At 40.5% G+C, this 16474-nt stretch overlaps 1 protein-coding gene across 2 annotated transcripts in view; it reads left to right on the plus strand.

Moving 5' to 3' along the window:
* The window catches only part of KCMF1 (potassium channel modulatory factor 1), a 78211-nt gene that overhangs the window by 52418 nt on the left and 9319 nt on the right, over window positions 1-16474 (plus strand). For both annotated transcript variants that reach the window (XM_069583085.1, XM_069583086.1), the window contains exon 4: window positions 13700-13801. In XM_069583085.1, coding sequence (XP_069439186.1) covers window positions 13700-13801 — 102 coding nt within the window. The remainder of the gene's footprint in view (window positions 1-13699; window positions 13802-16474) is intronic.

Genomic DNA, 16474 nt, shown 5'->3' on the forward strand with positions numbered 1-16474 from the left:
TTACAGCTGTGAGGTTCACTCTTATTGCCACGTACAGTTAATTTGATGTTAAAGTTGTTATAAGGTTTATAGTCCAAACAGTCGGTAAATTTCCATTATGTAGTTCTCAAATCAAATTTTCCTAACAGCTCATAAGTGCTCTCATTGACACCTTGTGGAACCTCAGAACACTATTGTCACATTTGACTTAATTTGTTCTTTTTATTCTGCAAAGGTGATTTTGCTTCCTTCTAGAACAGTCCTAGATAACAGTGGGGAGAGTGATGATTTTGACTGCGTGTCTGCCCTGTTTGCGTGGAAAAGTTGGAATAATTTCTCTTTGGTTTAAATTCTGTTATATTTGAATATTTATTTATCATAATAAGGCAGGGTTTCCCAGTTGTAAACCAGGCATTCTTAAAATCATTGTATTAGCCAATAGACCCTAGTATAGTACTGTACTTTCATCACCCCACTGGGATAGGACAGTGTGTCCATTTTCCATATCTAAAATTGGACAGTTCAGTGAAAATTCAAGTCCTCTCCATGAATGAAAAACTAATTGTTCATTTTTTAAAATGAGAAATAACCACCAGCAGCTTTGCCTTTATTTTTCCAGAAAGTAAATACAATTTATTTGTAGTCCTTTGTACCTACCTGATACATGTAGTTTGAAAATTAAATGCCATCTACACATTGCTTTTGTGATCTGTCTCTCATAAGTTGTGTTCAGTTATATGCCTTGCTTTAGTTCCCCAACTTTGGGAACATAGCTCAAGGCAGTGGCCATACTATTTTTTTCATATTCGTATTTGTGGAATACTATAAGGATTTCTCCCTCCTCATCAGCTCTTAGTCTGCATGAACACTGCATCTACCTCTGTTCCCATTCATAGAATACCAGACATTTCAAAGTGAAAAGTAGCCAGCAGACGAGAACCTTTGGTGCGAGCGAGCTTGATTCTTTGAACCAAGTAGGTCGTGTCCCAGATCCAGGGCTGCATTCAGCAGGTATGCCACATGTGGCATGTTGCCGGGGTCTGTGCTTAGGGATCACTGCTGATAACGTGCCAGTTAAGTGTGTTGAATGCCTCTAGGTATATACGTGAAGCATGTTATAAGCTCTGATGTGCTACAGATATATGTAAATATCCACCTGATTTTACTATATGTCCCCTCTCAGCACCCTCCCTTCCTCTGTTTTGCCAAGTCATGGTAAATCAGACATCTTTGAATTCTGGAGTTCAGTAGCAGTGACTCATGTCATTCTGGTAGGTAAGGAATTAAGAGTCACGTAATAACTGTATCTCCTTTTCTATTCCTGCTTATATTTTTCTTTCTAAATGCTCAGTGTGCTGTCCTTCGTTGCCCCTGCATTTACTGCACCGATCCTCTGTGCCACCAGCTTGTACCGTCCTCTGGGACCTCATTCCTCTAACCATCGCCCCTTTGGAACATTAAGGGGCAGGAGGGTATATCACTGCAGATGTTACTGTCATCATTAGGGAGTCTTCACTGATGCCTGGCATAGCTAATATGAAAGTCTATGGAAGGTTAATAGCTTTGTAGTCCTCGTCTGTATTTTTGCCTCATTTGTTTCAACTTGGGACTCTAACGCCCTCACCTAAGATTCGCCTCCCTTCTTAAGGTTAATTTCCGATTACTTGAGCTTTTGATGTGAGGATATGGAGGATTCTTCAAAACTAGATATCATGAAAAACAACACCTGACGTAGAATGCATAGTGAAGCTGATTAAAATTTTACAAGCGGATTGGGTATAATCTCAAGAGTCTTTTTATAAACACCAAATCTGATAAACAGTGTGATTTTTGAAGTTAAGGGCAAGTTCTTAAAAACCCTTACAGTTATGAGGTCAGGTAGATTGGGACAACTACCTAGTTTTTGGTTGTGGGAAGAAGTAAGAAAGGAAGTAGTATGCACTTATCAAAATCTATCAGCTGGTAGTAGAAGTGAGCACTAGAGGTCAAATGGGAGTGCAAACGTGAAGGATCTGCTGAGGAGGTGGCCAAGGAGTGTGCAAGAAACGTGGTAGGAAAGCCTTGAACATAAAAACATTAAGCGTGATTCCTGATGATTTTCTTAAGTTTCACATTTGCTCAATAGCACTGCAGCTTATTAGAAAGCCTTCAGGGATTTTTATTGTTGTTTTTTAAGTGAAATGTACCTTTACCTCTAATTAGTGATATATAATTAATATTTCAGTTCTTTGTTTAATAAATTCTTGCAATTTTATATTAAGAATGTTCCATTTTAGAAGGTAAAAGCACTTTTGGGTTCACCAAAGTTGTCTTCTCACATCTAGAAATCTGTGTTGCAGCATATTGCGCTGTTCATAGGCACATCAGTTCTCTAGTATTCCCTGCTGCAAGCGTTTCTCTTTCTGATTTTCATTTGGCTTACTCTTTGTTTTCTTCATCTCCAGAAAGGAGCATAGGGCAGTCTCCTGCTTTGAGGTGTTCTTCATCCATGCAAGTGATACAGCCCCTCCCATTTTAGTGAAGACCTAGATGTTTTTGTAATAATAGCATGGTTGTATTGTGTTCCATTTACACCAATTTGATAAAAAATAATAATAATAAAGGGGAAAGAATGATTTTAGAAATTTTCCATAATCAGACTTTAGACAATTTTATTCTTTTGTGGAAACATAATGACTTAAAAGGTCTTTTAAATCTTTTTTAAGTGAGTCAGAATAATCGGTTTTAGCTGATAATTTATTTAATATTTAAACAATTGAATGTCAATTAAAAGGAATCATAGAGCACAGAATAGAAATTACCCTCATCATTGTGGTATTTTGTGTATAAACAGTTAGATGCATTTGATTCCTAAATTAAACAGGCAGGAAAATATTAGATGAAGTAAACTGCAAACCAGAATAATGTGACAGATATGGTTTATACATCAGGGCTATGAGAAGTTACATATTTTTTAGTTTTATATGGGACTTTTAAATTTTGACCATCAATGTAGTATCTATTTCATTGAAAGACCATTTTAATATGTAAACATATAGAGCTGATAACTTCCCAACACAGGTGTTTCCTCATTAGAACCAGTAATAGTGATGTAAGCCATAATTTTTACAAACCTGCTGATACAACCTTGTACATTTTCTTAAATATTATAATTGACTATTTACTCTTATAAGCAGGTAATCAAGAAAAATAAGCATTTAAAAGCCAAATACACTTTGTTTTAAAAATAGGCTTTGACTGACTGTTACTGCTTGTGTAGTCTGCTTTTCTGTGAACTAACAATGGTATTTTATTGAATTAACATAGGACTTGAAAAATACCTCTGCTGCAGGCAGCTATCTTGCTGCTGCTCAACTGCACTTAGATTACAGAAGACTGGTATTTGTGTTTTTCATTACTTTTGATGCAGAACACTTTCTATTTTATAAATTACTTTTTTCTATCTCTAGTATTTGGCTAACTTTGCACATTTTTAATAATAGTTATTTTGAGCACATTTACTTGTTTAAAATCAGACAGTAGTAATATTCTCGCTTATTAAGGGTGGTATCTTTTTGCCTTTTCATACTGTTCATGGACTTCTCAAGGCAAAAAATTTGGAAAACTGCTCAGCAGTGGCCACAGGACTGGGAAAGGTTAGTTTTCATTCCAGTCCCAACGACGGGCAATGCCAGAGACTGTTCAAACTACCACACAATTGCACTTATCTCACATGCTAGCAAAGTAATGCTTAAAATTCTGCAAGCTAGGCTTCAGCAGCTAGCTGAACCACAAACCCCTAGATGTTCAAGCTAGATTTAGAAAAGGCAGAGGAACCAGAAATCAAATTGCCAGCATCTGTTGGATCATGGAAAAAGCAAGAGAATTCCAGAAAAACATATGCTTCTGCTTCATTGACTATGCTAAAGACTTTGACTGTGTGGATCACAATAAACTATGGACAGTTCTTCAAGAGACAGGAATACCAGGGACAGGAACACCAGACCACCTTACCTGCCTCCTGAGAAAGCTGTATGCAGGTCTTCTTGCAACGGTTAGAACCAGACATGAAACACGGACTGGTTCCAAAAGGAGTACATCAAGGCTGTGTATTGTCACCCTACTTATTTATTTAACTTTTATGCAGAGTACATCATGTGAAATGCCGGGCTGGATGAGGCACAGGCTGGTATCAAGATTGCCAGGAGAAACAGCAGTAACGTCAGATATGCAGATGACAGCAACCTTATGGCGGAAAGCAACGAGGAACTGAAGAGCCTCTTGATGAAAGTGAAAAAGGAGAGTGAAAAGGCTGGCTTAAAATTCGACATTCAAAAACAAAGATCACGGCATCTGGTCCCATCACTTCATAGCAAATAGGTGGGCAAATAGTGGAAACAGTGTCAGACTATTTTCTTGGGCTCCAGAATCGCTGCAGATGGTGACTGTAGCCATGAAATTAAAAGACGTTTGCTCCTTGAAAGAAAAGCTGTGGTCAACTAGACAGCATATTAAAAAGCAGAGACATTACTTTGCCAACAAACATCGATCTAGTCAAGGCTATGGTTTTTCCAGTAGTCACGTATGGATGTGAGAGTTGGACCATAAAGAAGATTGAACGTCGAAGAATTCATGCTTTTGGACTGTGGAGCAGAGTCTTGAGAGTCCTTTGGACTGCAAGGAGATCAAACCAGTCAATCCTAAAGGAAATCAACCCTGAATATTCATTGGAAGGACTGATGCTGAAGCTGAAAATCCAATACTTTGGTCACCTGATGCGAAGAACTGACTCATTAGAAAAGACCATGATGTTGGGAAAGATTGAAGGCGAGAAGAGAAGGGGACAACAGAGGACCAGATGGTTGGATGCAATCACTAACTCAATGGACATGAGTTTGAGCAAGCTCCAGGAGATGGTGAAGGACTGGAAGCCTGGTGTGCTGCCATGTATGGGGTCTCAGAGTCAGACACAACTGGGCGACTGAACAACAACAAAGGGTGATATAGCCATTGTTCCCAGTAGATTTTTGAGTTGATATTGATAGGAGGGAAGGAAATGTTAGGAGGCACATTTGGGATTCTAGGTTGTTCTAGGATACTTCTGTTTATATGGGTGTCATGATATTTTAAAAGATGTTTCTATGAAAAATTAGTTCCTTTAGGTGATGTGAAAACCAGAAGGGGAGTCGTCTTTTAAAATATTATGAGAATCAGATGATGATAGCTTTTCCAAGAAAGTGTCATGCCTAGTATTTCAGAATACGTGGTTACCATGGGTAGGTTTTTTTGCTCTGTACCTTCCTCTGTGTTGATATAAACTCCCATAGGGGAGATGAGTAGGCTGTTTGCAGAATGGGAAAAGCACCCAGTATGAAGGGGAGTGCTGGGAAGAGACCAGTGCATGTAGAGACATTAGTTTTGAGGTTTTCTTTGGCCACTGATTTGATTTCTTCTTTGTCCTGTAAAACACTGATTCAGTATCCAAACAGCTAATTTCAAGGTAGTGCATAGTAATGGAGCTTCTTTTCGGAAGGCATGCAGAAAAATGTGTAGAAAGTGTGGTATAAATTAAAGATGGGAGCCCCCTGACAGCTGTTGGCAAATTGTAAGGTAGCTTGGAAGTTCTTAAGCACTTTTCCCCACCTTGTCTCTTATTCTCCTGATACCCCTTCTTTTCCCAGTGTGCTCCTCAGGTTAAAAAAAAAAAAAGAAAACTGGTTAAGAAAATTATTTAAGATGCCAGTCTTGATATTCACAGCTGAGGTGGTTTTTTTCTAGGAAATCCTACCAGACTCAGCCTCACTTGACATCATTAAGTTCTGGAGAAGAGGAGCCTACAGAGCTGCTGTCATTGTCAGACTCTAATTTAAACTCATTATAAGCAATATAAACCCTACCTAACTTAGGTAGAGTCATTTGTGAGTTTTCACTAAAATTGTCTCTGACTTTGGGTCCAGCATTCCCTGTACCTATCCCCCTGTGGCTTGAAGGTGCTTACCAACACCGCCTAACAACACGAGATGCCCCTTTCCTTTTCTTTCTCTAAGCCTGCAGGTGAAATATGTAGCTTACCCCAGGATGGATGAAAACAGTAAAGCTTTGTTGTTGCTTAGTCGCTAAGTCATGTCCGACTCTGTGACCCCATGGACTATAGCCCATCAGGTTCCTCTCTCCAGGAATTTTCGAGGCAAGAGTACCAGAGTGGGTTGCCATTTCCTTCGTCAGGGATCTTTCCAACCCAGGGATCAAACTCAAGTCTCCTGCATAGGCAGGTGAATTCTTTATCACTGAGCCACCGAGGAAGCAACAATCAAACTTTTATTGGGGTTTTTCTTCTAAGTGGTCTTGGACATAATTGCCCACATTCAGAGTGACTTGTGAACAGGATAAAGAAATGGGACTGCTCTGACCACTTTGGAATTATTTTTCATTATGGCTAAATTGATGTTTTTTCAAGTTTTATGAGTTCCCAACACATCAGTATACACATGGAATTCTAATTTATGTCAGGAAACATGTTTGAAACCAAAACTTTATTTAGTACTTTTAAACCATAGATAAAAATGTAAAGGAAAACTGAAATTTTTATGTTTAACAAAAACTCCCTAACATTCTAAATGCTGCTCTTTGGAAGCAGGCAACAGTCCCAACCCAAGCATTAAAATGGGAAAATGGAACTGAGGAGAAAAATAAATTCAGTACGAAGTAGCTCATACTTAATTATAAGTTAATTTGAATGTTCCAGTGCAACAACAGAAAGCAAAATTATAATTGAGTTAAATAGTGTGCTCCCTCAGCTCTTGAAAGAACCTGTACTGTGTTGGACAGATGGCCAAGGTGCACGTAGCTACAAGCTAGATGCTTCTAAGAAGAGCCCAGAGGTTTATTGCCCATGTAGCACAGATTTTCCACTTTTTGTATCTTCTCAAAGCAAAACTTCACCCTTCAGCCTTATTTTCATTATATCTACAGTTCTGATCAGATAAACTACTTTTAAGTTGGCAAGAGAGCCGAAACCCTGGAGTTACCAGTTAGCCTTAGCAACTGTTAGCTCAGTAGAATGCCACTTCTGTTTTTTGTATGAGGATTAAAATGTAATGCATGTAAGGGGTTTTGTGTGTCATCGTTTTAAATTCTAATAGCTTCTCCAGGATCATCACTTTTCAGTAAAAGAAACTTTGTTAAAAACACCCCCACTGGGGACTTCCCTGGTGGTCCAGTGGTTAAGACTCTGTGCTCCCAGTGAGGGAACCAGAGTTCAATTCCTGGTTGGGAAACTAAATCCCACATGTATCAGTGAAGATCCTGCACAATCAAATAAATAAAAACAAAACCAGAAACACTCCCATTTATACTGCAGATGACTGGAAAATCTGCCTTACAGAATAAACATAGGTTATTTCTAGAGGTGAATTCAAGAGCCCCTTAAAAAGGAAGACACGAATTGTGTCCCAGACATGCTGCTCAAGTGCTTAGTCGTGTCGGACTTTTTGCGATCCCATGGACTGTAGCCTGCCGGGCTCCTCTGTCCATGGGGATTCTCCAGGCAAAGATACTGGAGTGGATTGTCGTGCTCTTCTCCAGGGGATCTTCCCAGCCCAGGGATCGAATCTCCGTCTCTTATATCACCTGCATTGGCAGACAGGTTCTTTACCACTATCACCACCTGGGAAGCCCCAGACATAAATTGTACCTAAATATTTACTCAGTAAATACTTAATTAGTTAATCCATGTAGCAAAACTATACAATATAACAAATATAGCCAGTCAGAACTTTAACTTTACCCCGTTATCTGGACTTCACAGCATAAGTCCTTTACTTAATGGAAATTAGGACCCAGTTGAAAAGAGCAGCACAGAAAGAAGTGTGGTTATTGTGCTTCAGGAGTTGCCCCTATCTTAAATGACACACACAAGGCTTTACTTAAATGTTTTATTTGAATTTACTACATAATCTGTCTCTATATATTTTGTTTAAAAAAAGGAAGACCCAGACCAACTTTTAAAAGAGGCTAATTTTGGAAATGTCCTTTAGACACCTGGTTTGGAACTCAGAGCATGATAAGCATATAAGTTGGCAGAACACATCAAGTGGGGAACTTTGTTTTTTGTTTTTTATCATGAAGTGAACTTTGATTTCAAAGCTAGCTTGGGAAGGCCTGAGTAACCTGATGCTAGAAAGTTAGTGTAGTATTAACACAGGAGAATTATGTGTTCTTTCTTGTCTGATTACTGGAAGGAAAAAACACATTCACATAAAGAAATAAGCAGAGCTTTTCTGGAGACAGTAGAGTTATGGCAGCAGACAGCTTCTCACTGCACTTTGATTTTCCTTTAGAACTTGTCAATCCTCAGGGACAAGGGTATTGTGATCTTTTCAATCATGATTAACTTCATAAGTTGACTCACAGCTGTAATAAAGGAATGAAGAATGGAAAAGGAGTTTTCAGGAAATGACAGGGAAACACGGAGCAGGGGCTGTAGAAGGCCTTGTGTATGAGAAAAAGTGGGGATGCCTGAGCAAAAGTTAATTGAGTTGTTAGCTCTAATTGAGGAAGCCAATAGAACACAGTATTTACTTTACTCCGCTCTTTGCCCCCAGACGGATAATGTTAGAAGGAAGGCTGTTCTAGGTCATGCCTGCATCAGTTATTAAGGACAGTTTGGAGAGGGAAGCATTTGCTGGTCTTACTCAAGACCCTATATGTCCTTGTAGTTCTCAGTGTGTCTCTGCAAGCATTAACCAGGAGCATTGCTTCTAATACATCATGTGAAGTAGCACTTTTTGAAGTCGTCAGATTCTGGGAATATATGGCTGTCAGCATGAAAGTGAAAGTGAAGTTGCTCAGTCGTGTCCAATTCTTTGCGACCCCATGGATTGCAGCCTAAGCAGCTCCTCTGTCCAGGGGATTTTCTAGGCGAGAATATTGGAGTGGGTTGCCATTTCCTTCTCCAGGAGATCTTCCTGACCCAGGGATCAAACCCAGGTCTCCCGCATTGCAGGCAGACGCTGTACCGTCTGAGCCACCAGGGAAGTCTGTCAGCGTGGTAAACTTAAAACAGGGCCTCTACACGCACCGTATGGCATGTCTAAAAAGCAAACTGGCTTTTCTGACACAACTGGAGAAAAATGCCAAAAGGAGTCAGGATTTTGTGAATTGAGGTAGCCCTTGAGAATGGGTGTTATTTCAAAAAGTGGACAGAATGGAAAGGAATGGCATTACTCAGAGGGAGGAGACATGAACCAGGATTCAGTGACAGAAACAGCATGGTAGGTGGAGAGGATAGAGAGTATCGATTGTTGTGGACTTGGGTGGGAAACAAAATCAAATGTGCCAGATGGGGCCAGATAGTAGAGAACCTTTAAAACCAGAGTATTTGTCCACCAAGGAATGACCTTGCTCCACCCTCATGCCATCTCAGCTCTCAATTCGGAAGGGAAGGATAGTAGGGTTTGAGTGATTCTGTAGTTCTTTTGAAACATGATGAACTTAAACATAGTGATTATGTGGATGAACATGAATCCAGAAAGGGTAGAATTTACCCCGAAGCATTTGCTTCCTGTTATAGGAGCATAATCATCATAGAAATGATGCTTCAGACATCCAGTGTCATCAGAAAGTAATAGTAGATGGTGATGTAGGGAAATCACAGCCTTTGAACCTGTATTCTCAAAAGGAAAATGTTTCTTATGGATCTAAAATTAGGACAGAAAAAGAAATTAAGCTTGTGATCCAGAAACCTAGTCAAGAAGTGCTGATTGCCAAGGCGGTTATTGCACTTAAGGCATTTGCTGTTGAGAAGAAGGATGGTGTCCCAGGATCTGAGATGAAGGGCAGAGGCAAGGGGTCTGCGAAGATGGTGCATCAAAGTGGATCATCCTGCTGGTGGAGAAGGAGCCTGGCTCCTCAGCAGCTGCTGAGTGATTTGGTGAAAGACCAGTTTCTCTAATGCTGCAGTCTAGGTTCCAGGTTATATGCTGGATCATAAGCAGTTTTTTTAAATGCATTTTTCTGTAGCAGTAAACAAAACCGGCAAAAAAAACATATTGTGAAGTCTATCCGAAAAGGGGGAGGGAGAGAGGAAGAGAACTCACCACATCATAGGAACTTAACTCTTCCTCTCTTGTTTTAAAGCACTGAACAGAGCCAGACAGAGAATACCATCTGAAGGGGATGTTCCAATTCAGGAAAGAGGCTGGGGGAAATCCAAACTTGCTTTAGACTGGTTGCTAATTGTAGTGGGGGCTGGCTTAAAAGCAAGCTGATTTTTTTTTTTTTTTAATGCACATAACCTGTCATAGGGAAAAGGTTTTGTAAGTTCAGTAGTGACTTAGAGCATTTTACCTAATGACTTCAGGAGGTGTGTTCTAGACACTGGTCACACAGGTGACCACCCATGTTAAGGATTTGCACTGACTGGTTGCTCGCTGGCCATCATGCCCTGGGACCATATGAAGAATGGAAACTCCATTATGTCTTTGGCATGGGGTCTTACCTCAGCACATTGGTAAAGGCTCCCACAGGTGCTGCAGATAAAAAGCAGGACTGATGGTGACTCAGTGGCAGGATGAAGCAGAAGGAGAAGACTCGAGGGAAAGCAAAGACTGAGAATATCAAGGACATTGTGAATAAGGAGGTAGGGGGGTAGCAGGGGACAGCATTTGGTGTTTCACACAACAGGGTAAGTATTATTTTGCAATACCATTGTATATTTAAGCAGTGTTTACCAAGCTTTCTAATTATAAACTAACTGGGATCCTTCTCAAAAATACAGATTCTCAAACCTGGAATCACTTTCTAGGCAGGGGTCTAGGAAACTCTATTTTTAACAAATGCTCCAGATGAATGATATCCTTAGCCAAGTTTAGGAAACACTTAGGCCAATTCAGTCAGCCTTAATAATGTCAACAAATTGTTGTGATTTTAGTATAGTTGATTTATAGTGTTAATTGTCATAATTTTGAGTTAATGTAAATTAATGGACTTTTCTTGTCCTAGTGATAGGTACTGTTGTATCATGTAGCAGTAGAATTATGATAAATATCAGTGTTGACAGACTCATAATTTTAGCGTCAGTAGCTTATCCTTTGTGTGGAATTTGCCTGTCTTGTAAAACATATTAGGTGCCGTCTTGGGAAGTAAAGATGCACTCAGAGATATGCTGCATTTGTGCCCTTGGGTGCACAGTGGCATCTGCCCCTTTCCATTCTCACCTCATCTCTGTTCCTCCTGCCCCACTTCACTCTTGTTTTTCCCTCTTCCTCTTGAGCCCTGCATTGTCTCAGAAAGTACAACCTTGAGTTACCAAAGCTTTTATCCTGAAACATGAGTTCATTTGCTCAATATAAAATGTAAAAAATTGCATGGTGGCCTCTGGTCCCATCAACACTTCATTTTCCCTTCCAGGTCCTCATTTGAGTTAATTTCCTGTGACCCAAGGGTGGCAGCATCTTCCACTTGGTTCTCATCTAGTCTCCTGATTCTCCTGTGCCAGCTGCCGAGCTAGGTGGCCCTTCCACCCCAGTGATTCTTTACCCCCGATTACTAGGAAGTGTTTGTTTCTGTTTTCTCTCTGGATGGAGCGGTCTGTATACCTTCATCCTGCCTTATCCCTGTGGTAAAATCTAAAAGATTCTAAGTCACAGAACTGAAATTCTCAGACAGTAGTATATAGAAGGATCTTGATTTTTCTTTCTGTTTTACATCTCTAACTCAAGGGTACTTTTTTCTAGTTTGCAGGAGATTTTCAGTCTTACTAGAACATTCCTAGTATGTTTCGTATCTGTGCTTCCCCATTCTGTCTTCCTTCCAGGAATGCATGTTCTCAAGGAGACTTTTCTCAGCTCAGTCCATTTACTTGCATCATTAGAGAACTGCAGCTTCTGTAGCTGTCTCCTTTGTGCAGTTCAGGTTATTTGTAGATTTTATCCAAAGACTAATCTAAAGGGAAGTACCTTAGAAGGAAGATGCCTTCCTTTATTTTCTTTTTGGATAACAATCTTATACATGCAACTGGAGATCGTTTTTGCTTGTCTAAACCATGTCGGTGTTTTTGCTTTTAACAAATCTGGTCACAGTTCCCACAAAGAAAGAAATCACACTGTCCTGCATTTCTCAAAGAGTTTACAATCTATAGACAAGGCAGAAACATGTGAAAAGTAAAATAAGTATATCAGACTCTACCCCACAGTGTCACACAGCACAGGAAGCTACACAGTAAAAGCCAACTTTCTGATAAGAAGAGAGTTGATTATCTATAAACGTAAACAGATCCAGTTGCTTTTCTGTCTGACACAGAAAAAAATGACCATCTTTCTGGCATCTTCCGGGAAAAGCATAAGCATGTCTATGTGCTTCTTTCTCTGCTTTGCCTCAGAGGTACGTCCCATCGTGACCTCTCCTTCTTTTGCACACTGTCGTGCCTCTGTGTTTTTTTCCTGAGCATCTTTAGTCTTCTTGATGCTGTTTCTCAGAGTCCTGAGGCAAATCATCAGGACAGCTGACTGTTTGCATATTAGGAGGAACTGGATCACCACAGTCTCCGGGACTTCCAGTTTCTAGCCATTAGAGACAGGGATTTGTGTTCGCTCAGGCTCTAGGATCAGACTAGTTTGTCTTCCCCCCATATCCCAGTGCTGTCTGTCCAGGCCTCACCTTTCTCCTGCTACCTCCTCTCCGTGTCTCTCCTTTGCCACTCTACAGTGAGCCTGCAGTAAGGTTAATCAGGTGCCTGGTTTTACTCCCAGTGAAAGAACTTGAGCACATGACATATGCAGTGGCAAAGTTGAATCTCGTATCCTACCCTCATCTCCCCTGTCCCTGGAGGGGCACAGGCCAAAACCTTCCACCATCCAGGTCCTGGGGCTCCCTTTGGTTGTACTCCTTAGCTCAGACTTTCCTTCTTGGCTCTGTTCTTTGAGATTGAAGTTCATACTTCAGGGCTTGGCTCCCACTTTTAGGTTATCATCTGTCCAGCTGGATTTCTGAAAAAGTAAGGGCTTCAACCCTGAAAATTCCATGTTCTTTCTGTCCTTCCCTTCTCCTGCCTCATATTTCACCACCTCTGTTGAAACTACTGTTTCAGAAACCACACTCCCAACCTCTCAAGCCTCCTCTGCTCTGATCACAAGCTTTTGTCCTGCCTCCCATCCCTCTGGGAGATAAAGTTCTAAAAATTATCTCTACCCCCTTTCCCCTCTTAGAAGTCCCATTCATTAATTAATAGAGCATATTTGCCTATTATCAGTTGTCATTGTCTGTCTTACTGTACCACATTCAGGGTGGTTAAGTTTGTACAGTTGCATTTTTAATAAGAGCTGTGCTGTCTTGTTCGGTGATTGGCCCTCGAGTCTAGGTTACTTTAGGGAAAATTATGTCTCAGCGTTTGCCAGTCATTCAGGACTTAGACATGAACATGCACTAAATGGCACACTGAAAAACTTTTTTATGAAAAATAGTTTGCTAGACCACGCAGACGAATTTGCCAGAGCTCCGATCTGACTGGTGTGTTTAGAAGTGTTGTCTGACCCCGACAAATGGTCTACTTCAGTGGAAAGTCACCACATTCAGGCCTGCGGCTCTTGTTCAGCCTCCACGCTGTACACTAGTTCAGGATCTGCTGTATTTTTGCCTGGTTAAAACATGGTCAAGGTAAAAATTACAATGAAGTATTCATCCAGAAAGATCCCTGATCAATGTTCATCGATAAGTAAATCTGCTTTCTCTGCTTTCATTTCAGATTTGTCCAATATGTGCAGCGTTGCCTGGAGGCGATCCTAATCATGTCACGGATGACTTTGCAGCTCATCTTACACTTGAACACAGAGCCCCTAGAGATTTAATATCCTTTGAGATGCAACAAGGGGAAAAGTTGTTTGCAACATTTGTCATTGTGATGACTTTTAAGGGCAGTATTCATAAGGAAAAAACTAACCTCTGAATTATCTTAGTTGATTTGACATTTTCCTAAAAGTGATACAGCGTTGAGGTGCAATTTCTTATTTCTCTTTTTCCGCGCTGTGACCATTAAGTGAAAAGTGCTCAGTAAGTGAAATTCACTTGCTTATTATCTTCAGTTCTTTGCCATCAGGATTATTATTTTTTTTAAGACAGTTTGACCAGGTTACAAGTCTTCAGGAGGGTGTTTTCATACAGAAGTGGAAAATGCTAATCCAAATTAAAATATGGTTAGTGCATTAACTGTATGGATGATGTACTTGCTCGCCATCTGTGTTCTCTGTTGCCATAGTCTCTTATAGGCTGGGTGGTGGGCAGGTGTGCCCCGTGGGGCTTCTTGCCCATCTGAGTAGGACAGCATTAGGTCAGATCCAGTTCTAAATTTCTTTCCCACTTTGATTTCTGCTTCTCCTCCCAAGCCAGTCTCATGATGGTTCCTGACAGTATTCTCTATACTCTGCAAGAGATTACTGGCCCACCAGAGTACATTGATTTGTAGACTTGGTGCTTCTGGTTTCAAGTTATGAATTGTCTTTCTAAAACTATCACGTATTAACTTAGGGCTGTGTGCTCTTGGGAAGGTTTTAGTGTTCATTGCAGTCTGAAGCAATCAAAAGCTAATCACAAGCTTTCTCCCTGCCAGACTCCATTCTGATACCTTTGCTTGCCTCCTGGCAATCATAAGACAACCTTAGACTTGGTGTTCCTGTCCTTCAGCTCTCAGCCCTTAATCGCAGAATGTAATTTTCTTATCAGAAATTTGACCCTTTAGAGTTTGGGGGAAGATAAGTGGAAATTAATGGAAAGCTTCCCTGGTTGCTCAGATGGTAAAGAATCCACCTGCAGTGCAAGAGACCAGGGTTCAATCCCTGGATCAGGAAGATCCCTTGGAGAAGGGAAATGGCAGCCCACTCCAGTATTCTTGCCTGGAGAATCTCACAGAGGAGCCTAGCAGGCTGCAGTCCATGAGGTGGTAGTAGTTGGACATGACTGAGCAACTAACACTTCCACTTTCAAGTGGAAACTAATGAGAAGATAAAGCTATGGAACCTTCCTGAGAAATGAGAAGATCAGCCTGGTCTGAGCCAGTCTGGGGCAAGTACTGAATGAACAGAAGAGCCCACTATTCCTCCCTCCTAAGTGCAGGGGATGCTAAAAGCAAAATGAAGAAAGTGGTGCTTGCTTATTTTTTGTTTCCCCCAAGAACATGAAAATCCAAATGGGCCAAGAATACTTTTAGCCTGTTAGTTACTTCCCATTTTGTATAAAAGAATTCTGTAACAATACCCAGAAGAGTTATACTTGATCCATTCTTCACTCCATCTTCATAGAGTAGCTAGGCAAAAAAGTTTTAAAAACCATGCCATTATCCTGCACTTCTCCAGCAGGTTCAAGGACCTCTAGTGAAATCAGCATCCATTCAGTAGAATGTCCCATGTCATCCACATCCATTTTTTGTAGATGTGTATGAGTCTCTCATTACCAAGAAAAAATAAATTATGTAAAATATGAGAATAAGAGAAGTCATGTGCTGCATTTTAGATTACTAGCAACTATTATCTTTAAATTCTAAAAAGTAAAGTGGTGGCATAGCAGTTTTCCTGAAAATATAACTAATTTGTCAAGTTCTTCAAGTGCCACTATGTGATAATTTTGTTTGACATGAGAGAGTGACTTGTTTCTAAGCCTCTTTGTAACTAGGCTTTTTTTTTTTTTTGGTACTTTGATAGAACTCTTCCTAAAGTGTACTTTTAATTTTTTTAATTTTGTTATTTATTTGGCAGGGCTTCCCTGATAGCTCAGTTGGAAAAGAATTCGCCTGCAATTCAGGAGACCCCGGTTGTGTCAGGCTCAGTGGTTGCAGTGTGGGCTTAGTTGTTCTGAGGCATGTGGAATCTTAGTTCCCAAACCAAATATCGAACCTGTGTCCCCTCCACTCCGAGGCAGATTCTTAACCACTGGACCACCAGGGAAATCCCTAAAGTGTACTTTTTATACTTTTACAAATAAAGTGTGATGGTCATAACATCACTTTCTGTAGAGCCCAAGCCTGTGTCATGAATCCCATGCAAGAATGTGCATTGTGGCTGCCCACCCTGTCCCCGCATGACTCCTGAACTGGGAATCCAGCACAAAAGTTAGCCTGCATTATGTAGCTGTTCTGTTGGCTGCTTTTTGGTTTGTGTTTTGTTTGGGGAATTTTTTTTTTTAGTTGGTGTAAAGTTGATTTACAATGTTGTGTTAGTTTCTGCTGAATAACAAAGTAAATCAGTTATACATATATCCCCTCTTTTTTTAGAATTCTCTTCCTATATATTGGCAGCTTCAAAAGAAAATCTCTTCCGTTATAACATGTGGCTCCCCCAGCCCCCCTCTCCCCTCCCTCCTCCTTGTACACTCCACTTGCCTGTGTAGAGACACAGTGTTGTCTTCACAGGTTTTGGCTGCTGTTTGCTCCTCAGGACTTTCTTCAGTTTAACTCACACACGTGTGTAAGATGGTTTGACTTCTTGATAAATGTTCTGTTAACTCTGTGTGTCCACTTAACACAAGAAAT

This window comes from Ovis canadensis, chromosome 3 (assembly GCF_042477335.2).
Source record: "Ovis canadensis isolate MfBH-ARS-UI-01 breed Bighorn chromosome 3, ARS-UI_OviCan_v2, whole genome shotgun sequence".
Lineage (NCBI taxonomy): Eukaryota > Metazoa > Chordata > Mammalia > Artiodactyla > Bovidae > Ovis > Ovis canadensis.